At 40.2% G+C, this 24,902-nt stretch overlaps 1 protein-coding gene across 4 annotated transcripts in view; it reads left to right on the top strand.

Moving 5' to 3' along the window:
* Positions 1 to 24,902, top strand: part of CPNE5 (copine 5) — a 203,236-nt gene that overhangs the window by 89,877 nt on the left and 88,457 nt on the right. For 3 of the 4 annotated variants that reach the window (XM_056818145.1, XM_056818148.1, XM_056818147.1), the window contains exons 7-8: positions 5,259 to 5,318; positions 7,317 to 7,380. In XM_056818145.1, the coding sequence (XP_056674123.1) occupies positions 5,259 to 5,318; positions 7,317 to 7,380 (124 nt within the window). The remainder of the gene's footprint in view (positions 1 to 5,258; positions 5,319 to 7,316; positions 7,381 to 24,902) is intronic. The other variant, XM_056818146.1, reaches the window with a different exon arrangement.

The following is a 24,902-nucleotide window of genomic DNA, read 5'->3' as shown; positions in this document are numbered from 1 at the left end:
TATATACCACAATTTGTTTAGCCATTCCCTAGCTGATGGACATCCCAATTCTTAATCCCCACAAAAAGAATAGCTATAAATACTTTTGAACAAGTAGGTCCTTTATGCTTTTGTCTTTCATTTAATTTCTTTTTTAAAAAAAATAACACCCTTACCTTCTGTCTTGGAGTCAATACTGTGTAATGGGGGTTAATTGTCTTGCTCAGGGTCACACAACTGAGGTGTCTGAGGCCAGATTTGAACCCAGGACCTCCCATCTCTAGGCCTAACTCTCAATCCACTGAGCCACCCAGCTGCCTCCATGTCCTTCATTTTCAAAGAGGACCAATGACATTACGGGATGATGTCTTGACTTGTGCATGAAAATACAGAATATATACTAAATGAATAGTAGTTTGGGTAGGGAATTTTTTTAGCTATCCTTTTTCAAAAATTATTTTTTTTAATTTAGGAATTTCAGTGGAAACTATAGGAAGAAGTAGGAAAAGGAGTGGGAAATTGGTGTGAAATAAATAGCCTGGTCAAACAAAAGGCTTCAAGGACATGGAGGATGTTAGATGTTAGCAAAGAGTGGGAATTAACTACAGCTCATTAGCATATGCCACTTTTGGGTACCTTCTACCACCAGTGGGCTGAGAGCAGTGTTGGGGTCCTCTTTGGTCCAGCTCTTCACCATCCTCTAGATCCCAGCCTCCCTCTGATTTTCTCTTCTTCTTCTTCTTCTTTCCCAAGGAAGCTTAAACCTTAGTTGGTTTAGCAACCCTAGCCCCAGATACCCAGTAAGCTCTCCAGTGCTTCTATCTTCCCTATTACGCAAGAATTGGAGAAATAACAGGAGAGAATTTGTAGCTTCCAAAAGTTTCTGGATCTCTTGTTAGACTCTATCCAGGGCTCTATGCTGGTACTCACCCAGGACTTCATCTCCAGCCTCATAACCACTGTAACATGAGGGGAACATAAAAGAAATACAAGACATAAATCTTTGTCCAAGACCTTTTCATTTGATGAGAAAGGCAAAACTAAAGCAGAAATAAGTGAACAAGGAACAAATACCAAATGGCAGTAGAACAGCGAAGGGAGACAATAGCATGGGAGGGAATAGCCAGGGAAGGCTTCACGGGGGATCCAGGATTTCACCTGGGTTTTGAATGATCAGAGATCATAGGTCCAACACTGGTGGGCACCTAAGAAATCATCTAATTAAACCCACTACTTTTATGAAATAAGAAAACTGAGGTCTGGCAAAGGGCAGCCATGTACTGAAGGCCACCCAGTTAGCAAATGGCATGGCCAGGATTTGGGGTCCATCCTCCAAATTCTGTATTCTTTAGACTAGTCTAGGCTGCCTCCTACACTGGAAAGTCAATGGAATTTTAGTCTTTCATCACCTGCCAGCCCCTTCCTCCCTGCCCCAGAGGCGGCATGAAAGAGAAGGGGAAAAAAGGGTGGAGGGAAGAGAAAAGAGGGAAGGAAGATGATGCACAGGATGACTGACAGGCCCTTAGTCAGGGAATAATAGGCTGCCTTCCAACCATGGCAGCAGTTGGGAGCTGTAGGTGGTAGGGGTGGGGAGGAGAGGGTGATAGGAGTCGGGGGGGGGGTGCTGTGTTTCTCTAGGGGAGTGGAAGGATAAGGAGTCAGGAGGTGGGGGGGAGACTCCTCAGAGCGAGTCTGGTCACCTACTGGGAAATTTCAGCTTCCTCTGTACCACCCAGCTGGTGGTAAAAACGTGGGTGGCATTTGTGTCTTTGGCTGAGTGTGGGGGTGGCAGTTTCTAGGTCACTTGTCTGCCTGGAGAAATGGGCCTGATGGACCGAAAGACCAGGGAAGGTCAGAAAGGCCTTCTTCTGTCAGATTTCCTCTGAGACAGGCAAAGTCACTCCCTTGAGGGATAGCGGCCTTTTTGATCCCTATCTCCAGCTGGTCCTCTCCTGAGGGGTCTGGTGGGGGGTGGAAAATACTGTTTATTCCATTTACCATTGAGTGTTTGGGAGACTCTTTGAGAAGCTGGATGCTTGTAGACTAGTAGCGAGAAAGGGAGATGGTTTAGGGAGATTGGGAAGAAGCTTGGTGACCCAGTGTCGGTATGATGCAAGTAGAGGAGACCTAGATTTAGGAATCAAGAATCCTGGGTTCTAATCTTGGGTCTGCTGATAAATGATTTTAAGCAAGTAATTTCCTCTGTTGGCTTAATTTTCCTCATCTGTAAAATAAAAGGTTTGAACTAGATATTTCTAAAGTCTTGATATTTTGTGGTTCCATGACTCTCCATCATGCCATTTCTTCCAAGGTGCCTAGGCCTGTGCTATGGGAGAAATAGATGATGCATAAAATATATTTCAGTGCTGGAAAGGATATAAGATATCACCTAGTCAGTTGATCTAATTTTATTTTATTTTTTAAAAACTCTTGCCTTCCATCTTAGAATCAATATTATGTGTTGGTTCCAAGGCAGAAGAGAGGCAATGGGGGTTAAGTGATTTTCCCAGGGTCACTTGTGTCTGAGACCAGATTGGAATGATCTCATTTTGCAGATGAGGAAACCAAGGATCAGAGAAGGGAAATGATCTTTTTAAGATCTCTAGAGTCACTCACTGGGCAGGTACCCATGATGCTATATGTTCAAGAGAGGAATTAAATCTCACTTCCTTTCTGAAGGTTTTCCTAGTCTGCCATCTCTCCATCCCTATAGATCTTGGTATTTTTCTTATAGAACTATAAACCATTTATTTTTAAACACTTGCTAGGTTCTAGGATAAAGATTTGAAGTTACAAATACAAGTAAGCAAGATGCTTCCTGCCCTCGAGGAGTTTATATTCTAACTGGAGAAAGCAAAGGGTTTTAGGGTTTTAGAAAGGAAAGGGTTTTAGAAAATTGTGAGATGGGGAAATGGGGCCATATAGGAGGCCTGAGCCCTACCAAGATGAGGGACAAAGCTCTCCTGTCAGAGCTGAGGGCGTCTGAGAGGGAATCTTCCAGTTTATTTTTCACAGAATACTTTCTGCAAGGTTGGGGGGTAAATTTTTTTCCTTCCTCATTAGACTGTAAGCTTCTTGAGATCAGATTCTGTATATTTCTTTCATCTTCTCACGGTATTTTAAGCAGAGTGGGCAATTAATAAATGATGAATGAACAATCAAATGAATATAAATAGGACCAAAATGTATGTTTAGACAAGTGGTGTCAAACTCAAATAGAAACAGGGTCACTACACCTTACATAAGGATCCCTAAGGGCCCCATATTGACTTAGAGGACCACATATTAGCATTGCCTAGGTTCTATTGTATTTTGTTAAATATTTCCCAATTACGTTTTAATCTAAATTATATTCATGTGGCACCTAAGCTAATTTGAACCTGAGTTCAAGGCTGGCCTCTGCACTAGCTGTGTAACTGGGCAAGTCAATTAACTTCGATTTGTCTCAGTTTTCTCATTTGTAAAATAATAATAATATATATATATTTAAAATTTGGGATTCTGTAGTGAGTCTGAGGAGGGCAGTGGTGCTATTAGTAAAAACGAGGAAGGGGATGAGGATGGTTTTAGGGGAAAGATCAGCTGGACCTAAGAAACATTAAGGCCCAGCTAGATAATGACATCTATCAGTTATGACCAGGTTATGAGGATCTAATGAGATGACATATAGAAAGTGCTTTATAAAATTTATAGATCATATATATGTATATGCATGAGATATTATATATGATATATAATGCATATCTGTATATTTTATGTAATGAGATATCATGGAAAGTACTTTACAAACTTTAAATATATATATATGAGATAACATGGAATATACTTTATAAATTTTAAACACACACACATACATACATACATATATATATATATATATATATATATATATATATATATATATATAAAACAAAAGCATATATAAATGCTTTTGCTTTTTTTCAGTCTGATTCTTCATACCCCATTTGGGGTTTTTTGTCAGAGATACTGGAGTGGTTTGCCATTTCCTTCTCCAGCTCATTTCATAGATGAGGAAACCGAGGCCAACAAGGTGAAGTGATTTGCCCAGGAGCACACAGCTAGTGGTTTGTCATTTCTTTTTCCAGCCCATTTGAGATATGAGGAAACTGAGGCAAACTGGGGGAAGGGACTTGCCCAGGGTCACACAGCTAGTAAAGTATCTGAGGCCAGATTTGAACCCAAGAAGACGAGTTTCTTATTTTAGGCACTCTAACCTCTGTGCCACCTCGCTGCCCTAGAGAAATGCTGCCTCGTAGTAATATTATTCTCCAAGGCCTGTTGGGAGGATCAAATGTGACCCAAATTGTTAAACAGTTAGCACAGTGCCTGGCACAGATTGAGCGAGATATAGATGCTAGCCATTATTATCTGGTTCAGCTGCACTTGGGAGTGTTAAAGAATTGAATAGCCCTAGTGCCAGATACCCAGCAAGCCCTGAGTGTTGTCCCATGACCTATTAAGCAAAGGTTGGTGAGAGACCAGGGAAGGAGATTTTGTAGCTTCCAAAAGGTATACAGTTAGACTAAATATTTCCCAATTATAGTCTAATCTAAATTATTTTCATGGGGCAGCTAAAGCCCTGGAACGTTGCCCTAAAGCTGTTCTTCCCCGGGGCTCTGTCTCAGACCCTGTGATGTGAGGGAAGGGAGGAAAGGGGTCATAAAAGAAAAAGAAGAAGAATCCATGTCCTCCATGAGTTTTTAATTGAATGGAAAAGGCAAAATGAAAGCAGAGGAATGTGAAGCAGAAGTAAGTTACTTGTCATAAGAGCAACAGACCAGAAAAGGGAGAAAATGGCATTGGAAGGATTGGGAAGGAGCTGCATGTTAGACACCTCTGGAATAGACAATACCGGTAGCCCTTTGTGTGTAGAGTGGTGGTGGTGGTGCGATGGGTAGCCTACTGGGCTTGGAATCAGGAAGACTTCTCTTCATCAGTTCAAATCTGGCCTCGGATACTTATTAGCTGTGTGACCCTGGGCTTAACCCTGTCTGCCTCAGTTTCTTCATGTGTAAAATGAGCTGGAGAAGGAAATGGCAAACCACACCAGTTTCTTTGCCAAGAAAACCCTAAATGAGGTCACAAAGAGTCAGACATAACTGAAAAATGACCCAACAAGAAAAAAGGCAATAAGTATCAAGCCCAGTCAGGAAGGAGATAGAGCTGCTCATCATTCTGCTTCTCACTCTCTTTGTTGTTCTGTCTCTTTGTTTCTTTGTGTCTCTATTTCTGTCTGTCTGTTTCTCTTTCTCCATCAGGATAGGAACATTCAGCTTGAATGCCAGGACTGGCAAACACATCCCGTCAGTGTCAAATGGGTAAGGTCAAAGATTCCTTCTTCCCCTGGGACATCAGCTTTGCAAAATCCCAGAAAGGGCCAAAGCAATTCTTAATAGGCCTGATATGAATCCAAGAAGTAACCACATGTAGATCCAGGCTTGGTCAGGAGTGTAGAGTTGGTCCCTGCCCCTGGCTACCCATTGATGAAGGGCTCAAGAGCTCTATATAAATTCTAGGTATAAATTTTCCCAGAGCAACAGATATCAAATGGGTACCCCTGGGGATGGGTTACACAAAGCCCAAATGATAGTCTTTATCATGCTAAGGAGTTTTAATTTCCAATATGGTAAGTACAAGTAAACATAACCCACATGTATTTATGTATCATGTAGCATGTAATACATGGACAAAAGCTCTTTGTGGAGTTCATCCATATAATTTTCACAAGAGTCTGAGAGCACAAAGTTTGGGAACTTTTTTTTGTTGTTGTTGTCCTGGAGTTAACTCTGGATTAGGGAAGTTAGTTTTTTGGGTCAGACCAGCAGAGTAGAACCTGCCCAAGAGAATTCAAAATCAGAGAGCCCTGAGCCACAGATAATGTTGGATTATGGTTTCTCTTTTCACACTATTCACTATTCCAAGATGAGAATCCATAGCACCATTTTTATCTGTCTCAAGTCCATGACTCTCTCCCTAACTCCCCTCCCTCTCCACTAGGAAGTGATACAGTCTGGCTAGTTCTGCGTTGAGTAGGTCAAAGGAGGTTAAATGTTTAATTTTTATGGGGGAGAGGGAGGGCAATGGGGCAATGGCTACTAAAGACCTCCATTAAAGTCTGCCTTCTATGCTTTTCCATGACTTTGAAGAAGCACTGGATTCTTAAACATTCTGGCAATGTGAGCTCTAGTAGGTCTTATTAAATTGCAAAGACTTTGATCCTGGGCCTGTTGATGGTCTATGTGTTGGTCATTTGAGGGGCAGCCTAATAGGGTAGGGCTTCATTGCCAGAGGTCAAGGAAGATCTGATGAGGAGTTGTCTGCATTGGTGTATGCATGACAATGAAATGAGGAAAAGTCCATGTACATGGAAGGGCTAATTGACCTTAAGGGTATTTTTCCCTTCAGGAGTGATCTTTGGATGAAAAGTAGGCGAGCTTCTGGCTTTATGAGAACCATAAGAGTTTTTTGGTGGTGTTGTGCAGGCTACCCCACTGATTTGGCTCTCAAGGAATAGGGGAAGTTAGGTAGGAAAATGTAGTTCTTAAGAGGGAAAGGAAGTCAACTCCAAGCTTGGGGAAATGTGTCTGCTTGTTGTTGTTGTTTTTTTGTTTGTTTTCATGGAGAAAATAGATTGTAAGGATTATGGTTAATTCTTTCATTTTCCTACAGAACTATATTTTGGAAAACTTTATGCTGTCAATTAAAGTTCTTTTGTTGTTAAAAAAAAAGCACACTTATTTAAAAAACAAACAAATAGAAAGTCTTTGGTTCCAAGGCAGAAGAGCAATAAAGGCTAGGCAATGGGGGTAAGAAACTTGACTGGGGGTCACATAGCTAGGAAGTATCTAAGGCTAGATTTGAACTGAGGACTTCCTGTTTCTAGGCCTGACACTCTATCCCCAAGCCACCTAGCTGTCCCCTAGCAGTCACTTCTAAAATACAGTATAGCACAGTAGGGAGAGGGTGTTGGATTTGGAGTCAGGAAGACATGGGTTCAAATTATACTGCTCATTAAAAACCCCTTAACCTCTTTGTGCCTCAGACAGGTAATTCTCTGGGTATCTACCCCATGCTAGATGGGTTGATCTGCCATTGCTGTTAGGGGAATTTCTGAGCTGAGGAAATTGCAGATCTGGGATATATTGAGATCTCGTCTGGTTCACACACTTCCTAAAGGTTCCAAGAGTCCCCTTTCTGTAGGGCTAAGGCTGGTCTGCCAATGGAGCTAGGGCTGAGGAAGGGGGGTAGTGGAAAAGGAAGGGGTTGCCTTGGTTGTGGATGCCCATTGTCTAATACCAGCTCTTTCCCTTTCCCAGTGGTGTCCCTGGGAAGAAGTGTGGTACCATTATCTTGTCAGTGGAGGAGCTGAGCAACTGTAGGGTGAGTGATGTGGAGGGAAGGGAGGGTAAGGGAGGGGAGAGCTCTCTGGACCAAATGACCTCCGAGAAGACTAAATGAGGCCAAGTGGGCCTTCCAAGGAGCAAACAAAACCCTTCATTCCAATTTGGATTGCCTTTCACATTTTCTGAAACAGAGTTTGTCACTGATATCAACAACACTGGCAAGCAGGTCTGCCTTTTCTGTCTGGAAGTCTGGTTACTTAGCACTGGATACTGGATCACTCTTTCTTAGGGGAAGGGACACAGAATCCTAGAGGTCAGGGAATAGTCTCTCTCTCTCTGTCTCTCTGTCTCTGGCTCTGTCTCTGTCTCTCTCTCTCTCTCTCTTTCTCTCTCCATTCCCTTCTCTTTCTCTCTCTCCCCCCTCCCTCTCTCTCACTCCCCCCACTACTCTTTTATACCTTCTATTTTATTTTTTTTAAACTCTTATTTTCTGTCTTGAAATGAGTCCTGCGTATTGGTTCCAAGGCAGAAGAGTGGTAAGGGCTAGGCAATGGGGATCAAGTGACTCGCCCAGGGTCACACAGCTAGAAAGTATATGAGGCCAGTTTTGAACACAGCACTTCCCTTCTGACTCTCAATCCATTGAACTAAATGTTTGTTATTTTTAATCTTTATGTTCTCTAAAACCTATAGCTTCCAAAGTAGGAGAATGGTATTAGATTCAGAGAAATAGGCATATTCACACACGTGTGTGTGTGTGTGTGTGTGTGTGTGTGTTTGTATGTTTTAGGTGGAAGCATTCTCTCATGTCCAGTCTTTCGATCTAGCCTAGGCCACACATAGCAGGAGACAGTAACATTTGAGGACAAAGGGTTTCAGGAGAGATTGGCCAGGAAAAGCCCCTGCAGAATCATCCTGCTTTTTTCTTAGGGAACTGGGACTCTATGCTTGAATGAATGTGAGGTGGGGAAGAGAAAGGAGGGACAAGGTGGGTGAAGGTAGTAGGAGAAATAGATTGCATTTGGAAAAACAGAGATTTCCAGAGAATGGTCTCAACCCACTCATTAGTACCAGGAGAATGAATGAAGTAGAACTGGGGGAAGGAAGGGGAAGTAATCAGACAGACTAGGTTTCCTCATAGGACAAGTAACTTTGCTTTGAAGAACTGGCATGCAAATCTTATCTCTGACCCTTAATAGTGGTGTGACTAATGGCCTCTATTTCCTCCTCTGTAAAATGGGGACAATAATAACCTAACAAAATTGTTGTGAGTCTGTAAATTGCTTTGCAAACTGTCTGTTGTTGTGTAAATGTTATAAAGTGGTGCAATGCACAGAGCACCAGGCCTAGAGTTAAGAAAGCTTCCTTTCCTGAGTTCCAATCAGACCTCAGATATGTATTAGTTGTATGACCCTGGGCAAGTCATTTCACCTGGTTTGCCTCAATTTCTTCTATTGTAAAATGAACCAGAGAAAGGAATAGTAAACCACTCCAGTATCTCTGCCAAGAAAACCCTAAAAGAGGTCATGAAGAATTAGACATGACTGAAACAACTCAATGACAAAACAACCAACTTCTTGACTCCAGGCCCAGCACTCTCTCTGCTAAAATGGAAAGATTAGACTAGATGATCTCAAAGTTTCTGTTTGGTCCTAAATCTATGATCCTGTGAAGAAAATGATTAAAACATGGCCTTTCTGCCTTTGGGGAATTCAGAGCCTAGCTGGGGTGAGAAGGCATAGCTCTGAAAAGTTAAGCTGTTATATAAGATGTCATGGGGCATTGTGGGCCAAGTGTTCCAAGGACTGGAGGATTCCTAGGGAGAAGGCAGCAAAGCTCAGTAACAAGGGACAGAGCTCTCCTACTCTGTTACTATTTGTGTGACTTTGGGCAATGCCTCAGTTTCTACAAAAGGAGTGGGTTGGGCTAAATGTCTTCTGAGCCCTTTCTAGCTCTAAATCTATCATCTTACAACCCTAGCTGCTATATTATTAAGCTTAGCTTCCTTTTATTAGTATGCTGAATTTCCCACAACCCTGAGAGAGGAGGTACCATTATTATTTCCATTTTAGAGATGAGGAAACTGAGATACACAGGATAGGTGATTTGCCCAGGGTCAAATAGCTAGTAAATATCCGATGACAGATTTGAACTCAGGTATTTATAGCTCCAGGTTAACTGTCACATATAATATGTATTTAAATGGGCAGCTAGGTTAAACGGTGGATAGAGGACTGGGCCTGGGGTCAAGAAGACTCATCTTTTTTTATTATTTTTGATTGAATTATTTTTCAATTACTTGTAGAAACAATTTTTGACAATTGTTTTCTGACATTTTGAGATTCATATTCTCTCCCTCCCCAAGGCAGGAAATAGTTTGATATCAGTTATATCAGTGCTGTCATGCAATACATATTTCCAGGGGGAAGCTGGGTGGCCCAGTAGATTGATAGCCAGGCCTAGAGATGGGAGATCCTGGGTTCAAATTTGGCCTCAGACACTTCATAGCTGGGTGACCCTAGACAAGCACTTCACCCTACTTGTCTAGCCCTTACTGCTCTTCATCCTTGGAACCATTACACAATATTGATTCTGAGATGGAAGGGAAGGATTTAAAAAAATACATATTTCTATATTCCCCATAAGACTTTTCTTCTTGAGTTCAAATTCAGCCCCAGACACTTACTGGCTGTGTGACCCTGAACAAGTCACTTTACCCTGATTGCCTTAGTTCCTTATCTATAAAATGAACTGGAGAAGGAAATGGCAAACCACTCCAATATTTGGCCAAGAAAACCCAAATAGGATCCTGAAGGGATTGAAATGACTGAATAACAAGTTTCTAAATTTGCTTAGGCTCATAGACTTAGAGCAAGAAAGGATCTCAGAGCTCAACCAGTCCAATTCTTTCATTTTCCATTAGAGTGTGAGCTTCTTGGGGGGCAGAGACTCTTTTTGCTTCCTTTTGTATTCTCATTGCTTAGAACAGTGCTTAGTATATAGCAAGTGCTTAATAGATGCTTATTGATTGATTACAGAGGAGAAAACAATGGGCCAGAGAGAAGAAATGACTTCCCCACTAACTGGGCAAAACTGGGATTTGTAGCCCAGGTCCTCTGACTTCAAATAAAATGCCATTTCCATGATCACAAACCCCATCTCTCCTTATTTTAAGGTTTAAGGGCACCTTCCTCTTCTCCATCCAGAATTCTAAGATTTGCTCAGTACATCTTTGTTTCCCCACTTCTCCCCATTATAATTTTATAGAGATCAATCCAATCTCTGGGGCCTTCTCCCAAAGCTGCCAATTTTCCAGACTGCAAAGGCCTAATTTGTTTTCACTTCTCAACTGGCAGCCAGCTCTGCCCCCCCTCCCCCAGTCTCCTTGATTATTTTAGCTGTCCTCCCATCGTTCCATTAGGTCTTTTTTATCCTAAAACACTTTCAAGGAAAGGAGATTGAATCTTGGCACCTGAATGAATTAAAGTAATTGCATCTGAATGGCTTCTCTTATGTCATATTGGTGAAACATCCCCTGAGAGAGAGATCAGGCTCACAATGAAAAAGGGGCAGATTTCCAAAGATGCATCAGAGCTCTGCTGAAAGGAGCATTTCCTAAGCACATGAATACATTCTACCCCAAATGGAGAAAACCACACCTAATATGAGGAGAGAGAGGAAGAGGGAGAGGGGGAGGGGAGGGAGAGAGACAGAGAGAGAGAGAGAGAGAGAGAGAGAGAGAGAGAGAGAGAGAGAGAGAGAGAGAGAGAGAGAGAGACAGAGACAGAGACAGAGACAGAGACAGAGACAGAGAGAGAGAGAGAGAGACAGAGAGAGAGAGAGAGAGAGAGAGAGACAGAGAGAGAGAGAGAGAGAGAGAGAGAGAGACAGAGAGAGAGAGACAGAGAGAGAGAGAGAGAGAGAGAGAGACTGTAGAAACAGAAGACGGAGATGCACACAGTGGGTAGGGGCCAAAGAGAGAGACAAAGACACACACACACACACACACATTGAGAGAAACAGAAAGAGACAAAAAGAAACAGATGCAGATAGAGGAAATTGGGGATAAAGGGAGAGGAGGGCTAGCAAAGAAAGAGAAACATACAGAAAGGGAGAGGAGGCTCAGGAGACACAGTCCCAGAGAAAAGGATAGAAACAAAGAGAGGCAGATAGAGAAAGCAACACAAAACAGACAGAAAAAAAAAGACATAGAAAGAAACTGGGATAGAAAGAGAGGTGAGAGTGAAAAAAATAAAGAGAAAAGAAGAGAAAAGGGGAGAGTTAGAGAAGTAGAAACAGAGGCAAAAAAAGATAAAGACAGAGTTAAAGAAAGGAAAAGTCAGAGACATAGGTAATCAGAGACGGATAAAAAGAGAGGCATTGAGACATATAGAGAGAGAATCAAGAAGACAAGAAAGAAAGACAAAGAGAGAGACAATTTGGAAAAAGCAATAATGACGGGGGTGGGGGGGGGGAGAAATAGTTAATTTTGTTGTTGTGTCTTTTTCAGTCATGTTAGACTTTTTATGACCTTGATTGGGGGTTTTTCTTAGCCAAGATACTAGAATGGTTTGCCATCTCCTTCTCCAGCTCATTTACAGATTAACTGAGGCAACTAGGGTTAAGTGATTTATCCAGGATCATATGGCTAGGAAGTGTCAGAGGCCAGATTTGAACTTGGAAGAGGAGTCCTCCTGGCTCTAGACCTGGTACTCTAGCTAATGTGCTACTTAGTTGCCTCTAAAATCTTTTTTTTTTTACAATAGTCCTTATATATACATATACCTACACACATATTCTTTAAAAATAAACCCTTACCTTCCTTTTTATAAGCAATACTAAATATCAGTTCTAAAGCAGAAAAGATAGGCAGTTGGGGTTAAGGATCACACAGTTAGGAGGTGTCTGAGGCAAGATTTGAACCCAGGACCTTCCATCTCCAGGCCTGGCTCTTTATTTACTAAGCCACCTAGCTGTCTCCATATAGGTGTATGTATTCAAACATACACCTATATGTATATGTATATATGTATATTGTATATTCTTAATTCTTTTGGACAAGATAACTAGATGCTCACAAGTTTTATAACAAGGTGATTTTTAAAAAAACCCTTACCTTCACACAATATTGTGTATTGGCTCCAAGGCAGAAGAGTGGTAAGGGCTAGGCAATGGGGGCTGAGTGACTTGCCCAGGGTCACACAGCTGGGAAGTAGTCAAGGTCAGATTTGAACCCAGGACCTCCCATCTCTAGGCCTGGTTCACAATCCACTGAGCCACCCAGCTGCCCCAACAAGGTGATTTTTGTAGCCTTTGAGAAGTGAGAATGATCTCCGTGCCAGGATGAGATATTGAGAAAGAATTTATTTCTCACATGAGTAAAGACTACATGTCAGAAATGGCACAGTGATGGGCTATTTATCTGCTATTCAAGGCCAGGTACCAGGTATCAGCAACTCACCAAGGCTCTTCGTGCAGAATGTAGGTGGTTGGAGTTGTGAATGGTGTTGATGGAGTCAGGAATACTGACACTGATGAAGTCATGGTCCTTCAATGATTGAATAAACACACACATACATATATAATCATCATAATAAAACCCACAATTCTCTATAGAAAACAAATAAGCAGAGGACATTAAGAGAGAGACGTAGAAGAACAAGGATGGGGAGCTCTCTGGGTAATCAACAAGGAATAAATACCAGGAGCAGCTAGATGGCTTAGTGGATAGAGTGCCAAGCCTGGAGACAAGAGGCCCTGAGTTCAAATTTGACTTTAAACACTTCCTGGCTGTGTAATCCTGAACAAAGTTGCTTAACCTGTTACCTAACCCTTATGTCTCTTCTGCCTTGAAACGGAGACAGTATCAATTTGAAGACAAAAAGAAGGTATGGGGGAGAGGGAGAGAGAGACTACCTATTGGATATCTTACAGTTAGTAATCCAGTAGAGAGAAACCATTTTATGGCAAGCATTACACTGGAAGTATTGTTATGAGCAATAAAAGTCAGGTATAGAGCCCACCCTCAGCTAGAGACTACTTGCAATTACTAATGATTTTGTTGCATCTTTAATAAGAAACCAGTTTTTAAAGACCCAAATCCCAAGGATTAGTGAATGAGCAGAAGTATTTATACAGATGCAATAATAAAATAGCAACATGAGTAATAATGTGATATAAATGTTAAAGTAGCTTGAATAATATTCTTTGGCTGATGTCTTATGAATACACTCTAAACAGAAACCTAAACCCTCAAAAAAACCCAAACATTTATTTCTTTATTTTTAAGCCTTTATCTTCTGTCTTCGTATCAATTCTAAGAATGGAAGAGTGGTAAAGGTTAGACAACCAGGGTTAAATGACTTGCCCAAGGTCATTCAGCAACAAAGAGTCTGAGGTCAGATTTGAACCAACCCAAGCATTTATTAAGGACTTAACTATGTGGCAGAGACTGAGCTAGGTGCTGGGGATAAAAAAGAAAAAAGAAAAAAGAAAAACATTCCTTGCTGTCAAGAAGCTTACAGTTCAATCAGGGAGACAACATGCAAACAGCTATGCACGAATGAGATACAGACAGGATAAATTGCAGTAGTCTCAGAGAGAAGGTACTAGCATTAAGAAAAGGCTTCTATAACATTTAAAGTACTTTTTTTCAAAATGATCTCAGGAGCTGGTCATATAGATATTGCTATTCCTATTTTTTATCTAATTGTTTTTAGTAAGACCCAACTCTTGGTAATCCCTTTTTGGGGGTTTTCTTGTAAAAGATCCTGGAGTTGTTGGTCATTTCCTTCTCTAGCTCATTTGACAGACAAGGAAACTGAGGCAAACAGGGTGATGTGACTTGCCCAGGGTCACACAACTAGTGTCTGAGGTCAGATTTGAACTCGGGTCTTCTTGACTCTAGACCTGGCAATTTATCCACTTCACCACCTAGCTGCCATCCAAGTGTTATAGTGCAATGACTTTGTATGGGCAGTCTTCCACGCCTAGAAAGTAGCCCCTTTCCACTTCTGTCTTATAGAATCCCTGCTTCGCATCAGGGCTCAGCTGAGGTTCCTAGTATTACCCAAGACAGATCCCTCTCCTGCCTCGAGCACTCTCTCCCTCTTGAAATTACTTTGTATTCTCCTAATTATGTTCATATTGTATCCTTGCAAAAGAATGCAAGACTGTCTCACTTTTGTCTTCCTAAGGCTGGTACATGGTAGATGTTTAATAAATGCTTTTTGATTGCTTAATTAATTGACATTATGGAGAGATTTCCCATCCAGGAATGGGTTAGATTAGAGGATCTCTAATCAGTCAGTCACTAAGCACGTAAATGCCAGCTATGTGCCAGGCACTGTGCTAAACACAGAAGATAAAAAGAAAGGGGGGCAAAGAGAAGGGGGATAACTGAGTTTGTGAATCTTGGTACTGTGATTTTTCTACCTGTGTGATCTTAGGCAAATCTCTTTGAGCCTCAGTTTCTTCCTCTGACAAATGAGAGGATTAGACTGGATGACCTGTGAGGTCCCTTCTAGCTCTGACATTTTATGATCCATTGAATACAAATGGCTGAGATATAAGGGATAGACCTGGTCTGGCATCTGGGTTCTGAGACATTCTCATGGACTAGTCTGGGGACTTCCATGCCTACTGGTTTCCTTGACCTTGGCTGGGTACCAGTTCCTGGTTCCAGGATATTGCTATTCCTAGAAGATGGGTGAGAGGTGGCGGCGGCAGGGGAGCAGCCAAGGGTGACTTGATAGCCTTGAGTCTTTATGAAATCAAAGCCCATATTATCCTAACAGAGTATGGGAAACAGTCCAACTTCATATCAGAGTTCAGGGAATATCTATCTCTTTGTTAGGGAGAGAGAGACAGAGAGAGAATGGCAGCAGCCCTCTATTTTTTAGGGCTCTTTAGGGTTAGTCTGGTTTTTCCTCTCAATAGCTCTCTAAGGACAGGAATGCAAATATTATTTTCATTTTATAGAGGAGGGAACTGGGACTAAAAGAATTCTTATGGCTTGGCCATCATCACGTTATTAATAGGAAGGAAAGGAAGGAAATAAATATTTAGGGTGTTGTAGTGGATAGAGCACCCAGCCTGGAGTCAGGAAGACCCAAGTTCATATCTGACCTCAGACAATTACTAGCTGTGTGACCCTACACAAGTCGTTTTACCCTTTTTGCTTCAGTTCCCTCACCTGTTAAATTGGCTGGAGAGGAAAATGGCAAACATGCTAGTATATTTTCCAAGAAAACTCCAAATAGTCACAAAGACTCAGACACAACTGAAACAATTTAACAACAGAATGCTATAATATTATCTAATATGATCCTCTTGACAACCTTGGGAGGTAAATGTTTTTATTGCTTCCATTTTACAAATGAGGAAGCTGAGGCAAAGAGAGGTTAAATGACTCACTAAGGATCACATAGCCAGTAAGAAGTATCTGAGGTCAAATTTGAACTCAGGTCTTCCTAATTCTAGGCTCAGAGATCTATCCACTGAGACACACAACTGCCTCTAAACAATACTAGGATAGTAGAAAAAAAGCCGAGGTAGCAATCAGAGGACCTAGATTCAAGGTCACATACAACTACCTGTATAACCTTGGGCAAGTCCTACTTCCTCAGGACCTCACTTTCTTCTTCTGTAAAATATGGGGATTTTATTACATGGCCTCTGAGATAGATCCCTTCCAGTTCTTAAGAGCCAAGATTCAAATGCAGGTCTATTTCCCCCACATCCTGAACTCCCTCCTGGACAATGCACTGATGGGAATATTTTTGAGACCCCTGGACTGTGCCAGTTGTACCCAACTGCACAGAACTGCCCATGACCAGCTCATAGACAGGATGCAGAGGACTTATCCTGTCATGCAAATATCCATTGTTTTAGTCCTGGACTCTGTTTGCCTTTCAAGTTCGATTAACTTGGCATTGTTCTTTGGAGACTCTGGGTTGGACTTAGAAGACCTGAGCTCCAGTCTCTGGTCATTACTTTGATATGTAACTTCAGAGAATTAAACAAATTCTGTCCATTCAACCAATATCTAGTTTGAAATTTAAAAAAAAATTTAATCCAAATTCTCTCCCTCCCTCCACCTCTCCCCCAGGCATTGAGAAGGAAAGAAATGATACCCATTATAAAGATGAAACCTTGTAAAACTTATTTCCTTATCATCTCATTCAACCAATATCTAGTAAACACTTATTATGTACAAGACAGTTTATTTAGATGGATTGTAGGAAAGTTAGTCATTTAAAATGATTAACAAATGATTTGGCTTTAAAATGTCTTTTTTAGTGGCTAATTAGAGACATAATTGGAACCCTGTTAAGAAACCCCAGATTGATTCCCCTCTCCCCTTCTAACCAGTAGTTGTATACATTTTAATTCAGGCAGGTCCAGTGGCTCATATTTAGGATTTTAACAAAAGAAGAAGTGGTGGAGTGCTGAGCACTGAGCTTGGAATCAGGAAAGCTCACCATCCTTGGTCCAAATTCAGCCAGAGATACTTCTTGGCTATGTGACCTTGGGCATCTCACTTCATCCTGTTTGCCTCAGTTTCCACATCTGAAAAATGAACTGGAGAAGGAAATGGCAAACCACTCCACATCTTTGCCAAGAAAATCCCAAATGGGGACATAATCTAAGGTTTAACAAAAAGAAATTTCTTAAGGTAGCAGTATTAAGGGGATACTATAATTACTATTGTTCAACCACTCCTGTTTGCCTTTCACCCTATTACTTATCTCATTGCCCAAATGGGTTTCCTAGTGTATTATTTCTACACTTAGGAAAGTAATGTCAAAAGACATGTACTTCTCATAATCATTTTGTTAGCTCTGAGCTCCTAGGCCAAGATATTGCTTCTGGTAAAATACTTCAGTGTTAAATCAAACGCTATCTTCTCTAGTTTTCCTCTCAGTTGTCTCCACCCACTCTTTTCTCTCAAAGTACATCCCAAATAATATACTCATAAAGACAAAGCAAACATTTAAAACTAAAAAAAAGGTAGATGGGTTCTTCCAGTGCCCAAAGAAAAATGCTTCAGGCTCTTATGAAGGAAATTGAGGGGAGAAAAGAGATAAAGGATTAACTGCCTTGGGAAGTCTGTAGTCCAATATGGTTTTAATAATACAGCTTTTGTCCTGACCTCTTCTTCAGAGCCCTACCTCCTTTCTTTGTGAGAATTGCTTGGGCCTGCTCTTCCACATGATTTTCTTCCTTCCTTCCTTCCTTCCTTCCTTCCTTCCTTCCTTCCTTCCTTCCTTCCTTCCTTCCTTCCTTCCTTCCTTCCTACCTCCCTTCCTTCCTTCCTTCCTACCTCCCTTCCTTCCTTCTTTCCAACTCCCTTCCTTCCTTCTTTTCCTTCTCCCTCTTTCCCTCCCTCCCTCCATTCCTTCCTTCTTCTTTCTCTTCTTTCCTTCCTCCCTCCTTTTCTCCCCACCTCCCTCCCTTCCTCCCTTCTTTCCCTCCTTTTTACCTTCTTTCTTTCCTTCTTTTTTAGGGTACTTTAAACAATTTTATTTTCAGTTCCAAGTTTTCCTCCCTTTGCCCTCTACCCCACCCATTGAGAAGACAAGAACTATGATACCCATTATACATATGAAGTCATGCAAAGCGTATTTCCACATGAGCCATCCATAAGGTTTCTTGCAGCTTCTCTTTCTCTAGCTTCTCTTTAATCCTACCAGGAACTGGACTCCTCTTCCATTTCCTTTAAAAGATTATCCCTCAGGGCCGTGGTCAATCATTGAATTGCATTGCTCCCCTTCTAATTTATTTAAGGAACATGTTTGCATCTCATAATGTGATAACCTCACATCATGGCCTCTTTCTAGTCAATTTAACACTTCATTTTCAGTGTTTTCTGTGTGCAGGTCTCAGACGTTCAATAGCATGGAAACAATAACTAACTAGCAATACTAACAATAGCATGGAAAGGATATTAGGCAAGCACAGAGCACTGATTCAGTGGGGTGCAGCTTCCCTGTCTCTGTATTGGCCATGGGATATATATAGTTATGGATTCCTTTGTGGATCTAGCCTGAGAAGCCAATGACTTCTCATGCACTGGGCTTTTGTCCTCAGGTAACCTGAACACTACTTTGAGCATTAGTCCCCTTGACTAACCAAGGATCCAGGATAGCCTTATCACCTTTTAGGGGAAAAGATGTTAGGCTGCTTTATGTGACAGGGGCCTTAGATGCTACTGCTCCTACCATAACATCCCTGGATGCTTCCTGTTCCAGAACATCTACTTCTGCAATCCATAGCTCAGTTCAACTTCATTCCCTGAAGCATTTCAATGAATCTGAGCATGGTTTTAGTGACTCCATATAGTCCAGTGATGGTGAACCTTTTAGAGACTGAGTACCCTCAGGCTGCATGTGAGCCACCCCCTTACCCCAGACAGGGGAGGGATGAAGTTCTCCCATTGGGCTATCGGGCAGAGAGGTGGATGAAATGAGGAATGTCCTCAGGTGCATGGAGAGAGGAAGGGGAGCAGCCCTCTCCAGTATGCGTGCCATAGGTTCGCCAACATGGATATACTCTATCATAAAGTTCAGATTCCTTTGTTATTGTTGTTTTTAACTCTAACCCCATTTAGGGTTTTCTTGGAAAAGATACTGGAGTGGTTTGCCATTTTCTCCTCCAGCTCATTTTCTAGATAAAGAAACTAAGGCCAACAGGGTGAAGTGACTTGCCCAGGGTCACACAGCTAGTAAATATCAGAGGCTGGATTGAATTCACAAAGTTGGGTCCTCCTGACTCCAGACTCAGCACTCTATCCACTGTGCTACCTAGCAGCTGTTTGCCAGCATACTGGTCAGGGTTGGCATGGAGCAGATGTTTTAACCCTTTAAAATCCATAGACTACTTGGGCAGTCTGTAGAAGCCAATGGACCCCTTCTAGGAATATTCTTAAATACATAAAATAAAATACATAGGATTACAAAGAAAACCAATGATAGTGACATAAAGATTTTTTTCCCATCTAAGTTCACTGATCCTGCTTCAATCTATCCATGGGTTTCATGAGGGACAGAGTTCATGGATCCCAGGTTAAGAACCCCTAGAGCACATGACCACTGAGGTTTCTTCTGCTTCAGAGGTCCCTGGTGGGAGCTGCTACTGTTTCTCTTCTGATTCTCTTCTCACCTCTGCTGCCTAACCTATTTGGCTGAGCTACTTATCTTCTAGGAAGTCATTGATATTATCAGTAGATCGGAAGGTGACCTCAGGGGTCATCTAGTCCATCCTCTTCATTTTGTATAGGAAGATTTTAAGGTTCAGAGAAGTTAAATATTAGAAACAGTATTTGAATTCAGAACTTCAGACTCTTCAGCCAGAGGTCTTTCCTTGATACCATGTGTGGGGAGGGGGAACTAATCGTTTAACCTAGAAGTCTTCATTCGTCACTGTGCATTATATGTAATGAAAAAAGCTCAGGTGAGACAGGATCTGAGGCTAGCCTTCCCAGGACTGCCTTCTTTTCCAGCTGGAGTTATTTTTTCCTTTGGGAATGATGAGGATTGGAAGGCGGCAGAGCTGCCCAGAAGGAAGTGATGTTTGTCTAAATTGCCCCAGAAGTCAGATAAACAGAAATGGAACTGCATATTTCATGGAATCCCAGAGCTATAACGAGGAGTTATTTCCCTTGGGGGCAAAAACAACAGGGAGAAGGGTGGCTGTGCAGAAATTTTCCAAGCTGACTCAGGTACAGTCATACCACCAAAGGGGACACTTACTCACTCTCCTTCCTAACCCTAGAATCTAGTCCATATTTCCTTGGGGATTGGATGGGAAAGGTAGAAGTTGAGAGAAATGCACAATGGTGATGCTGTATCAGTGGTTGTCCAGCACTGAGTGATGGAATGGGTTTGGGCTTCAGAGCATAGACATGTGGTAGCCCATAAGACATAAGATGCGGGCATGATGGTCTTTGCATTACCAAAGGTAGGAAAAGTTGCCCCCATTAGGAAAGAATCCTGGGGGAAATCTTTGATTTCTCTGTCCTAATTATGGCTTTGAGCAATACTGATATTTTATTTTATTTTAAAACATATATTTTTATTTATTTCATAAAATTTTTTCCAATTACATTAAATAATTAATATTCATTCTCTATCATTTTGAGTTCCAAATTCTATCCCTTCCTCTTACCTATTCCCAACTCCTGAGAAGGCAATGTATTGATTATACATGTAAAGTCCTGTAAAACATTTCCACATTAACCATGTTGCAAAAGAAAGCATGGAGGAGGTGGCTAGGTGGCTCAGTGATGAGCTCAAATCAAATCTGATGGCTCAAATCTGGCCTCAGATACTTCTTAGCTGTGTTACCCTGGAGAAGTAACTTAACTCTCATTGCCTAACCCTTACTGCTCTTCTGCCTTGGAACCAATTATAATAATAGAGTCTTGATTTTAAGATGGAAAGTGTTAAAAAAAAAACAGAGAAGGAAAATAGACACACAAAAAGAAAGTGAAAAGTATACTTCAATCTGTACTCAGAGTCTATCAGTTCTCTCTCTGAAAGTGGATCCCAGTTTTCATGAAGGGTCCTTTGGAATAATTTTGGATCATTGTCCTGATTAGAGTAACTAAGTCTTTCATAATTGATCATGGTTACAATATTATTGTAACTATGTACAGTGTTCTGGTTCTGCTCATTTGACTTTTCATCAGTTCAACTTTTCTGAAACCACACTGCTCATTATTTTCTTTAAAACCCTTACTTTCTATTTTAAAATCAATACTAAGTATCTATTCCAAGGCAGAAGAGTGGTAAGGGCTAGACAATTGGGTTTAAGCGACTTGCCCAGGGTCACACAGCTAGGAAGTATCTGAGATCACATTTGAACCCAGGATCTCCCAACTCCAGGCCTGGCCATCTTGTTGCCTCTGCTCATCATTTTTTTTTTAACACAGCAGCAATACTGATATTTTAGAAGAACTTGAAGTATGTTTTTTCTCACCTTTTCCCCCCTTCCAATTACATGTAATTACAATTTTCAACAAATGTTTTCTAAAATTCTGAGATCCGAATCATCTCCCTCCCTGTCTCTCCTCCTCCCTTCCTAAGATGGTAAGTTGTTTGATTTGGGTTGTACTTATATGATCATGTAAAATATATGAAATGTATTTTTTTCCATCTTTTTTAATGGGGCGATATGGTCAGTAAACTTGCAATTATAATAAAAAGAATCTGTCCCATAAACAAATAAGCATCAGACAAAATGGTACTCAGAGTCTTATGAAATGTATTTTTTAAGGAGGATGAAAAATTTGATAAGATCACCACTACAGAGGAAATTCTTCAGAACTAAAAGGCAAGATCACAAGTCTTAGAAATATCCTTATTTTAGGCTCATAGGATCTAGAGCTGGAAGGGTCTTTAGAGGTCTTGCATTTGCAAAGTACTTTCAAGTTTACAAAGTGCTTTCCTCACAACAATTCTGTGATAGGTAGATAAGATGTGTCCTCTTGCAGAGGCAACAGCATGACTTAGTGTATAAAGTAGATTTGGAGTCAGGAAAATCTGGGTTGCCATAGATGTGGGAACTGTGGCTAGCTGTGAGACCCTGGAAAAGTCAATCAATAAATATTTACAGTAAGACTGTTTTACATGAATTCAATATATGTGAATTCAGATATATGCAATTGACAATAGCAAAAATTAAAGCAGAACATACATAAAATAAATAATTACAATGACAACCTAAATCTGGGCTACTTTCCCAAGCAACACACCCAATCATGCTGCTTATTCTCTCTCTAAGAAGCACATTACATTGTTTTTTTTTTTTTGCCAATCATTAGCTCTTGCCTGGGTCTTTGCCCAGAGTTCTTGCTTTTAACAGGTCATGTCCACATCAGGGCAGCACTTCTCTTTGTTTCATTAACGCTATTTAGTGATTAATAATGGCCCCAACGTCCAAGAATAGTGATGCTGGTAACCCTGAAAAGCCTAAGAAAAGTCATAAAGTGCTTAGATATGTTTATGTAAGAAATATTAAATAATGGGGTTCACTATCATATGTGATTAGTTCCAAGATCCTTCACATATTAGTCACAGAATATGGGGTCCTACCATCGTGTGCCTCACTGTGTGACAGGCAGCGTGTGTGTTGGGTGCTGGGGATGCAATCATGAAACAGTCCTGGTCCTTAAGGAGCTTGCATTCCAGAGGAGGAGACAACAGGAACTCTTATTAGTATTTATAAGGAAATGAGCATGAGCCTTTAGCAGTTGGGGAATCAGAAAAAAGAGTGAGGTAGGGGATGAGGCTTGATCTGAGCTTTAAGGAAAACAGGATTGGAAAAGGCAGAGAAGAAAAAGGAGTGCGGTAGGGGTGGGGGGATTTCTTGGGCAAACCAACCAACTAAGAGACAGCTGGTTAAATGAAGCACTTCCTATGGGCCTTGCACTGTGCTAAGTGCTGGGGATTCAAAGAAAAAGCAAAAGTAGCACCTGCCCTCAAAGACATTACACTCTAATAGGAGAGACACTAAATGTGCAAATATCTATAAATATATGCGCGTACATGTATTATGTATAATATATAAGTAAAACGAACATGTGTACATGTCACATGAAGTATGTATTTAATATGTAATATATAAATAAAATATGTCTATACATATTCTATAATATATAAATTAAAATATATGTATATATTTATGTAAATATATAAAGAATGTATAAGATAGGCATATATTATATAGAAAATATATTAATAATATGTGTACATGTTATATTTTGTATATAATATATAAATTAAATGTGTATATACACAGATCATATATAAATAAAAAGATATGCATACATATTTAAATATGTAAATTAAAATATATATGTACACACATATATTATGTATAATATATAAATAAAACTGTGTAAATATATATAATATATAAATAAAACTGTGTAAATATATATAATATATAAATTAAAATATGTGTATACATGTCACATAAAATATAATATATAAAGAATGCATGTGCATATTACATATGTGTAATATATAAACAAAATATATACATATAAAATAAATTTATATAATATATAAACATGTGTACATCTATATAATACATAAATAAAATATGTATATACATATTATACCTATGATATACAAATAATATGTATATATGTTATATACACATATGCAATATATACAAAAATGTGTATATACATATACAATATACAAATAAAATAAATGTCTACATATAATATATAAATTAAAAATGTATGTTCTTATTATATATGTATGTACAAGTATACATATAAGTATATTCAACCGCATATCTTTATATATGCCCAGTGTTATTCATGTCTATCAGGGGTGGACACCAAGAGCAGATAACCATTATATAGTCTATTTGTCTTATTAATCTCTATATATCATATCTAGCCATTATGGAGAAAGTCCCTCTTTATTCAGCCTGGCAGCCTTTGTTCAATCTTGGCTATCTGCTTATATCTTCCAGATTCTTTCCTTAGAGTCTCAATGATGCAGATTATCCTATTGCCATTATGACTAATGTTAGCAATGTTTTATTGTATGATCTTGAGCAATAAAATATAATAATGCCTTGTATCTTCAGTGCTCTTAAGGGGAGGAGGTGTTGCTTTAAGCAGCTTTCTTTCTCCCACCTCACACTTGGTTTTGCACCTTGATAAATGTGTTTATCGCTCATTGCTGTGAAAAAATGTGTGATGTAGTGGAAAGAGATCTGCCTTTGGATTCCAAAGACTTGAGATAATTCAACAAGATAATGTTTGTAAAGCACTAGATACTCATGAGCTCTTATGATCAGTAATTAATTATAGGATCGGGGTCTAGAGCTAGAAAGGACCTCAGAGGCCTCATATGTTATAGTAAACTCTAACAGTTCTCAATGTGAGCATTTATCACTAGAAATAGGCAAATACCAAAAATCTAGTCTTGATTTGTTGTTTTGTTGATTTTCTAGACTCAAGAAGGTGATGGGGAAAATGTTAATGTTGCAGATGAAACTTATAAGTTTCATGACATGAATACATTTTTTCTTTTTCTTTTTTTAAAACCCTTACCAATACGGGGTATTGGTTCCAAGGCAGAAGAGTGATAAGGGCTAGGCAATGAATGGGGTTTAAGTGACTTGCCCAGGGTCACACAGAATTAGGAAGCATCTGAGGTCAAATCTGAACTCAGGACCTCCCATCTCTAGGACTGGCTCTCAATCCACTAAGCCACCTAGCTGCTCCCCATGAATACATTTTTTTGAAGGTAAACATTTACCAGCATATCCTGGCACATAGCTTAACCCCTTCATTCTACAGATGAAATACCAAGGTCATCCACTGCATCCTGGGCCAGTGCCAGTCATCCTGACTTTTTTGTCTTGACACTGGACTGACTTTGATGGCTCTAGAAGAAAAAGTGAGGCTGATGACTTCTTGAAATATTGGATTTAACCAAATCGTGGGCAAGTCAAAATATCGCTCTTGTGATGTCATTGGTCCTCTTCGAAATGAAGGATAAACAACAACAGATGAGGAAACCAAAGCCTACA

This window comes from Monodelphis domestica, chromosome 2, assembly GCF_027887165.1.
Source record: "Monodelphis domestica isolate mMonDom1 chromosome 2, mMonDom1.pri, whole genome shotgun sequence".
Classification (NCBI taxonomy): domain Eukaryota; kingdom Metazoa; phylum Chordata; class Mammalia; order Didelphimorphia; family Didelphidae; genus Monodelphis; species Monodelphis domestica.
The sequence above is the reverse complement of the archived record's forward strand: the minus strand, read 5'-3'. Positions and strand labels throughout refer to the sequence as shown.